The following is a 9,032-nucleotide window of genomic DNA, read 5'->3' as shown; positions in this document are numbered from 1 at the left end:
GAGGCGGGCGATGGAAGGCCGATGCCTCCGTCGCCCAGCTGGAGTGGCCGCGGGGGTGGGTCTGGAGTCGGGCGGCCGCCCGGGCTGAGACTAGCAGAAAAGCCTGTTGTGAAACCGATACAACGGGATCTAGAAAGATGTGGTCTGTAAGGAACGCATAGGCTGGATGGTGGTAAGGTAAACAGTAGTGGGTGAGAGTGGGAGGGGGGTGGGGGAACGGTGGCGGCGGCCAGAGGCCTCTGCATCCCGTTGCCATCCCTGGAGTGGGGGGGAAGGGACCCAGCCTCCAGTTGCCGGCCCAGGAGTCGGTGGTGGGGGAGGGGAAGGGAGTGGGCGACAAGAGGCTTCTGCCTCCTGGAGCCTGGAGAGGGTGGGGTTTGCAGAGGGGTGGGACCTCAGACAGGTAGAATGCCATAGACTACACCCTCCAAACCAGCCATTTTGACCTGGGTAACAATTGCTGCCAATCTCCAGGTGAGGGCTACAGATCACTCACAATTACAACTGCTCTTCAGGTAGCAGAGATCAGTTCCTCTGGAGAAAACAGTGGACTCTGTCATTATACCCTGCTGAGGTCACCACAGCAAATTGACACTGTTTGCCCAAAGCCAGAGCACTGCCCCAGAGCCTCTTTCTAGATCTCGTTGTATTGCTTTCACAACGGGCTTTACTGCTAGTCACTCATAAATTTATAAATTTCCCCCTAGAGATCTTTCATTGTATCTGCTGCCTCTTGGCCAACTCTGGAAGTAGTTGTCCTTAAGAGTTCTTTGATAAATTAGAAACTTGCCATCCACGCATTCAGTGGCTTATGACACTTTAATATGGATTTCTTCGCTGGATTTGATATAACAGTCCTTAAGTAGGACATTTCTACAATGATGCCATGGATGAGCACATAGAATTTAAACTGTATGAGCTGTACTGAGCTGTGTTTTGCCCTTAGGAAGCTCAGTTTTTCAGAAATGTTTTAAAAAATTAAAATCCAGTATGAATAGTTTATATATCATTTTAGAATTACGTAAAGGATCTCAGCCTTACGTAGCCATCTTGTAAAGTTATTCCTTCTCTTCAGATGAGGCTCTAAGGACAGTTCATCAGCTACATTAAGAGGAAAAACAGATTCATTGGGGGGGGGAGATGAGTTCACACCCACTGGCTGTATTCCTCTCACCCTGTCCAATGAACTCACCTACACTCACCCCTAATTTGCTATTTAGGCTGTATCCATAAATTCAAGATATGCCTAGAGGTTGCTAGCTTCCGGGTGGGGCCTAGAGATCTCCTGGGATTACAACTGATCTCCAGATTGCAGAGATCAGTTCCCCTTGAGAAAATGAATGCTTTGAATGGTGGACTGTATGGCAGTATACCCCATGGAAGTCCCACCCCTACTAGGGTTGCCAGTTCCCCTCACCGTCATGGTGGGGGGATTTGGGGGGGGTTCCAGGGGTGGGCAGGACATTGTTAGGCGATGTCCCGGTGCAATGACGACACCCAAAAGTGACATCATCACATCAGTGACGTTGCAATATGACGCTCTGGTTCTTGGGCAAAAAGTCTATGGTTTTTTGGCTTTGAAATCATAACGTTTGCCCAAAACCCAGAGCATCGTGTGCAACATTGCCAATGCGATGACATTACTCCTGGGTGATGCCATCACATCAGGGACATTGCCCAACAACATCCCTATTTGGGGGTGGGCTTTCCCCCACTGGCCAGCTGACCAGTGGCGAATCGCAGCCCCCAAAAGCTGGGGAACCCCTGCTGGGACCTGGCAACCCTAAACCCTGCCCAAATCCCACCCTCCTGAGGCTCCGCCCTCAAATCTCAAGGATTTTCTCAACCCACAGTTGGCCACCCTGTTCATATCCAGTATAGGACCACTTATGTTCTGCAACTTTTCCCTTCCCTCTATCTATTACTGCATCTTTTGGAGCATCCAAAGTCCACATTCCTGAGACTAGATAGTTGGAGAAAAATATGCTGGGTTGTTTTATAAGTCACCACAAAAACAGGTTTTTTCTCTCTCTTTGAAAAGATAGATTGCTGAAGTAATGAGCATCTACCAACAAAAATCCTCACTTGTTGTCCTCTTTGGGTCAGGTCACACAGACATTTAGTGCGGGCTTCGCTGCTGATCCCTCGCGCATTAAAGTTTCCTGTTCATATTGGCAAACTTGCCTCCCACACCGAAGCGGGCTGAGTCCTGCGGTTTCCGCTCTTTTTATCCGCGTTTTCTGACACCCGTTGGAACAGGTGTTTTTCCGATATCTCGTGCTTTGTATCCGCGGTTTTGGTATCTGGACAGCAATCCGCCATGACCACGCTACCCCCCCCCTTTTTGTGTTTCCGGTTCAAGTTATGTGCATGTGCAAACAGGCACTAGCTTTTATTTTGGTCTTTTTAGTTTGTATGTACACCGTTATCAGTGCCCTCAAGCCGAACAGTAGGAGGGTCCACAGCTTGATCTTAGGGTCCATGTTTCCAGTCTCCATATTAAACAATGGTGGTGGCTCTCTACCAATCGCGGAGGAAAATGGAAGCTCACAGTCGGAAGCTTGGCGGAGGGAGATCAAGCCGTAATTTGCCCATGCGCATGGGAAGACAAGCGCATGCGCAGATTTTTTTAAAAAAAAAACGCGCCGCCACGGGGACGGCACACTGTGTGATCAGTACTTCGCACAAATGAAGTGGAAGACAGAGAGACCGTCTGACCACCTCCAAGCGATATAAAATATCGCGGATAGAAGAACTGCGGGAAAACTAGCGTGGTAAGAGGTCCGTGTGACCCCTGGAGTGGGCCTTTGCATCCTTACTGTTCTCTCAGACTTTTCAGAGCACAAACGCTTGCAGCCCTCTGACTGCTTCCTTCAGATTAGTTCCCATAGCTTCAATATCATTTGACTAAGTGGTTTGCATCTCACAGGCTCTGCTTGAGTCGATATTCAAATGAAAACTCTGCAAAGGGATTATATGAATAATTCTTTTCTTGGTATTCCAAGCCTAGAAACCTCAGAGGTATATGAAAACTGGGAGTTTAATCGTTTACCGAACAGCTGAAGGCAGACTGAGAGAGGTTTTGGTTCGTGTAGTATGCACAACATATATCTCTGTTGCCTCTGGTTAGACTTTGCAGGTTTGTGAACCAATACAGAAACCTGCTAAACCTCTTTTTCAGAGACGTAAAAGAAAAAGGGATGCGTAAACATCACAAGCAGTGATACTTCTTTCAAAGGCTCTCTAGCACTCTGGAGAAACAATCCCGTTGTCTGTCAAGTGGAAAAAATATGAAAAAAGAACCCTCCAACATAAATAAACAAAATAAAATTGCTTTCATTTCACAATAATCCTGTATATTTAAGCAGCCAGAAGGGGGAGACTTTCCTGTGATATTCTATTTCTAAGTGGTATCTTTGGTTCTGAAATCCCAAACTATTTTGGAAGAACAAGGATAGTATACGCTGAAGTCCATCAAAGTTTCTGTTGCTCCAACAAAACCCCCAGGGTCACAGAACAGTGTGTAAAGAGAGATTAGAGGTGTCTGTTCTGACAACTCTCTGGATCGCCTGGTGTTTCTGGCAGTGCCCTCCACCCTATCCACTGTTTTCCCTTCCCTTCCTTTTAGGATGCTGCGTTATGGCCAGAGACATGGTTTTAGTTATTAAGCAACAGAAGCCAGACTCCCTGCCCTCTTCTGGCCAGAATATGTTGGAATGTTGCCCTCATAACTGTGAAAAGCATTAACCTCCCCCCCCCACCCTCCACTTCTTCAGCTGTGTTTCTGATGAGTCGGTGAAGCAGTACACATCCAAGGATCATCTCGCCAAGCACTTCCAGGTCCCAGTCTTCAAATTTGTGGGTAAACTCAACAAGGTGAGCAAAAAAACCAAGGCAGCTGGTCGTTAAGAGTTTACCGGCGAAACACCTGTCATGTTTATGGGCAGCAGCTGTAGTGGTGCAGGCCTTTGATATTTTAGAGATACCAAGAAAAGCAAGGGGGTGTAGATCAGAGCTGTGATGCTTTCCTTCTCCCCTGTCCCCATAGCTGTGGAGCGGGGAATAGGAGGCAAGAACAAAATGCATTGGGGACTTCCTTCTTGAACTCAGTTCCTTGACATATCACAATTTAACATTATATTACTTCAGTGACAGGAGGATAAAATTGATACTCATCATTACGTACACAGTTGGATTCAGAAGACTCATATACAAAATTCTGGGTGTTTTCCCCCTCCCCTTTCCTGCTGCATCCCCCACCATCCTCCAGAGACCTTTATGGGGCTGGAGCTCCTCAGGAATGTTGTTGGATGTGGCATGGGGAATGCAGCTATAGAAATTGGGGTGGTTCCCCTTGCGCAAGCTGAAATGTCCTCTGTTTGTACAATGGTGAGGATAGGCTCCAACCCTATGCATGAGGGTGTATGGTGCCATATTCCATTGGTTGGATTTCAATATATTCTTTGCATTGTCTTTTCCCTCATTTTCTCCTTCATCCTGTTGCTCAGCCTTCCCATCTGTACTCACTCATCTATCTCCATTTCTATTTCCACCATTTGGTGTCCTGCTTTCCTCTTGATTCTTGCCCCCCCCGAGGCATAAACTATGGGGGGGCAGTGGGGCTTAAGCCCTCCCCATTTTCTGGAGGGGGCAGTGCCTCCCTGGACTGCCAGGTAGCATCATGAAGCTGCTCAGGCTTAAACTGTACAGTCTTGTCCTCTGCACTTGTACAGAGGCCAGGGCTGACAAGAGCCACCATGGGTACCTAGACAAAGGTTCCATCTGGGCCCACCTTCTGATCCTGATCCAAACCAAATATCATGACAAAATGAACAAATCACTTGGCTTGCTATTACCATCTATATATATATAAAAGAAAGTCCCCTCACCATAAAATCAACACCCAGGCCAAACCCCTGGGCCTAGAAACACAAAATTTGGGGAGAGCACTCCTACCATGATGCAGATGCTCACTAAGAAGGGATTTTTAGAAATTCGACCCCTAAGTCGGTCAAAAGGGGTAAAATGTGCTCCCCCCATTTATTCCTATGTGGCTGCCAGGCTGCTGCCTCCTTGCACCCCCCCACTCTCTGATTGGTCAGCTGCATAGCTCAGTGTTCTGAGGTAAAAAAAGAAGCAGCAGTTATAAAGAGCTCATGACAGTTGAGGAAATCAGGAGAGGCCAGCCACCTGTGAGGTACAGCCCAGCCTCCCCATGGCTTCAAACTTGCTCCTCTTCCTACATCTGACAGGTGGTTGCAGGGTGCTTAAAGCCATCAGGGAGCTGGCCCAGCCTCCACAATGGTTTGCAATACCCCTCCCCCTCCTACACTGGACAGGTGTAGGAGAGGGGGTGGGATGCTTACAGCCATCAGGGAGGCTTGCTCAGCAGGATCAACTTAGTGCTGCTGCTGGCCAACCTCACCGATGCCTTTAAACACACTCCCCCCAACACCAGACAGGCGGGTGTATGTCAGGTGTAGGAGCAGGGCCAGGGTACTTTAATCCATCAGAGAGGCTGCCCAAGCAGAAACACCTTAGCAGTGCTGCTGGGCCAGCCTCCCCAGTGGCTTTAGACACATTCCCACACACCTCTCCTCCACCTGACAGGCAGTTGTCTGTCAGGTGTAGGAGCAGGGGCAGAGCATTGAAATCCATTGGAGAGGCTGCCCAAGTAGCAATCCTGCTGGCCCAGCCCTCCTGATGCTGTCAGACATGCTACCCCTCCTACACCTGACAGACAACTGCCTGTCTAGGGTTGGATGGGGAATGGAGTCCTTAAAGCAATAGGGGAGGCTTGCTTAGCAGGATTTCCTTAACGCTGCTGCTGGCCCAGCCTCCCTGATGCCTTTAAAGACCCCCCCCCACATTAGACAGGTGGGTGTTTGTCAGTGTAGGAGCAGGACCAAGGTACTTTAATCCATCAGGGAGGCTGACCCAGCAGGATCACCTTAGCGATGCTGCTGGCCCAGCTTAGCCACACTCCCACCCACTATGGAAATATACCCCAAATTTGTAGAAAAGTGGTTTCCTGTATTAGGTTATTTTACTTCTCACAATGTGGGTTCTAGAAAATTGGTTCCTATGAACTTGCTCAATATCTGATTCCTCGGATGTTGTTTTGAACACATAGTTGTGTCCCACTTCTTAAATGTAACATAAATGAGAAGCATTTTTGTTTTAAAAAGTATGCCCTGCACACACACACCCCCAAATCCAATGCCCAGGCCAAACCCCTGCACCAAGAAACCCAAAATAAGGGGAGTGCATTCATACCATGACATCAACCCCCACTACGAAGAGATTTCTGATAAACCTGACTCCTAAGGGGAAAAAAAGGGGGGGGAAATGTGTTCCCCAAGTGTTTTCTATGTGCCTGGCAGGCTGCTGCCTCCCCCCCTCCCCCGATTGGTCAACTGTGTAGCTCAGAGTTATGAGGTAAAACCTGCCTACTTGCACCCACCTCCCTCTAATTGCTCAGCTGTGGATCTCAATGTTCTGAGGTAAAAACCCAGTTAGAAGAGACTGCAGACAGTTGAGGACAGTTACAGAAATCAGCAGTTCAAGACTCCTGAATGGACATTTCTCATAACAGCCAGCATGGCAATTGAGTTTATGAATGTTCATGGGGAGATAGTGAAGGACCTTTCTAGGAGCCTGCTCCAGAGTGAGCTCACCAAGCAGCCTGGTGATCCTAGCACCTGAGGGCAGAATCATCACTGTGGTCTACAGAGAGGTCCTTCGGTAGAGGGGGGGGAGTCCATATGTCTCACTTCATCCTTTACATTACAATCTTCTCCATTAGAATTCCTACAACAAATGTTACCTTTCATACTTCACATCATCAGTATTATAACTGGATTTACGGAACTTAAATACTGTAGTGAAGCACGGGTATCAGGCTAGTAAATCTATAGTAATAAAAAATTGCCCTTTCTGTCCATGTTTTTTTCATTTATTTCCTTTATTTATATCCCATCTTTCTCCCCAATGGAAACACAAAAGTGGCTTACATCAGTCTCCTCTCCTCACAACAACCTTGGCAGGGCTTTTTTTCTGGGTGAACACACTGGAACAGAATTCTGGAACCTCTTCAACAAAATCCTTTTTAAAATGTTTAAAAGTTTATGCAGGGTTTGCTTGTCATGCTCCATTGCTTCATTAGTTAATGGGTTTAGCATGATCTGTTAGGCAAGTTTGCTTCTGTCTTGGAGAAAGGGAAGCCTAGCCAATAGTAGAGCATCTTTCACTGCATTCAGAATTCCCTGTGCCCCTAGTGGCTGCAGCTAGAACTGCATTAAAATAAATAGAAAGACCTTCAGCTGGATGCAGCCTGACATTGACCTCAAGGGCCCTCCAGCTGACTTAGCCCCTCTCAAAAAAATTGACACACACACACCAGTCCCCTCTCTGTTCGCAGCCCTGACAGAGGCTGCCAACTCCAATTTTTTTCTATGGGATTTTGGGACATTTACTTACCGTATGGGAGTGCCCCTCCACTGCCTTTCCTTATTTTTAACTTGGGATCTTTAGAAGTCTGCCTAAAGCCCCTACTTTCAGCCTGTGGATCACTGAAACACACAATGTACTAGAAGTTAAGGTCATTTTGGTATCCTGGGACTTGCAGCTTTAAAGAAGAAATGGAGGACATGGGAATAATTCTGTATTTAGCCATGTATGTTGGGGGCAGGGAGAGGTAAAGCTGGTGGCTTAAATGCTGGAAAATGTGATTTTGGTATCCTGAGACTTGCAGCTTTAGAGAAAAAGAAATGGGAGACATGGAAATAGCCACTTTTGTTTCTGTGCCTCTGTGCCGGGGGGAGAAGGGGAGAGATAAAGCTGGTTCACCAAATATAGAAAGTGAGGCGATTCTGCTGTTCTGGACCCTGCTTTAACCAAACAAATGTTCCCATAATTTCAGGTCAGGGTATCTGAGAAGCCAGTACTTACTGTGGATTCTGAGATGCATTCGGGGATTTATACAGAGTATCCAGTATGCGAGTGGTATAGTTGTTAGAGTGCTGGTCTAAGATTGGGGAGACCACAGTTCAAATCCCCACTTAGCCACAAAGCACACTGTGTGACCTTGGGCCAGTTACACAGTCAGCCTAAGTTGTGAGGAACAGAGAGAGGGGGAGGAAATAGTGCCTTTAATACACGAATGAAGTATTCACTCAAATTGTCTCAGTGAAGGAGTTCATGACATCTTTCCTCTCACAGAATCCACTATCTTTGACTGAGATTCAGACTATTACAAGTGAAAACAAATGGTTATACCACATGATTAATTGTTGATGGCATTTTGGGGGAAATATAAATTATTTAAATAATTTAACATAGATTCCAAAGTGTGGGCCTGGACCAGGGCCCCATAGCTTCCCTTCCCCCCAGAAACTGAGAAGCCTATGCCCCTGCCTGCCCCATCACATTCCTTTGACCCTGCATTGACCTTCAGGCAGCAAGAGTCTCCATGTACTCCATTCCCTTGCTAACACTCAGCAATTTTCATAGATGAATATGTAAGCAAGTTCTACTTGTACGTGGACACATATTATATCTGCACTTATGCCTGATCACTGCAAGACTTCATATACGTCTCTCTTTGTATTCAGGAAGTGTTCCTGCATTGCCGTGTCCTTGTGTGCGGAGTGACAGATGAGAGGTCTCGTTGTGCCCAGGGCTGCCACCGACGGATGCGCAGATGGGCTGAGACAGAGGAAGAGGAAGCCAGTCATGTCGTTCACCATATCCTGACAGGGGGTCCCATTAGGATTGACATGGAGAAGTAGATCTGTCTTATAAACATACTGTCTCACTGATGTTTTCTCCTATGTACCTTTGATAGCATCTAGTAGCTATTGTGCCAAAACTTTTTTTCCCCAGTTGACAACATTTGACCTTCTTTATTGAGGCCGAAATACATACAGTGTCTTTTAAGTTTTCCTGTGGTTTGGGTGCCCCTATGAAGCATTCCCCCCCAAAAAAACCAACAACAACCCTTCCTCACATCCTTGTTTTCCTTTTCTTATTCT

General features: G+C 47.0%; 1 protein-coding gene across 1 annotated transcript in view; it reads left to right on the top strand.

The window, feature by feature from the left end:
• The window catches only part of OIT3 (oncoprotein induced transcript 3), a 62,147-nt gene extending 53,358 nt beyond the window's left edge, over positions 1 to 8,789 (top strand). Inside the window, exons 8-9 of the mRNA XM_015410184.1 lie at positions 3,777 to 3,876; positions 8,613 to 8,789. Coding sequence (XP_015265670.1) covers positions 3,777 to 3,876; positions 8,613 to 8,789 — 277 coding nt within the window. The remainder of the gene's footprint in view (positions 1 to 3,776; positions 3,877 to 8,612) is intronic.
• Positions 8,790 to 9,032: the final 243 nt, after the last annotated feature.

Source organism: Gekko japonicus, unplaced genomic scaffold, assembly GCF_001447785.1.
Source record: "Gekko japonicus isolate JY-2015 unplaced genomic scaffold, Gekko_japonicus_V1.1 scaffold889, whole genome shotgun sequence".
Classification (NCBI taxonomy): Eukaryota; Metazoa; Chordata; class Lepidosauria; order Squamata; family Gekkonidae; genus Gekko; species Gekko japonicus.
This window is presented reverse-complemented; position numbering and strand designations above follow the sequence as displayed.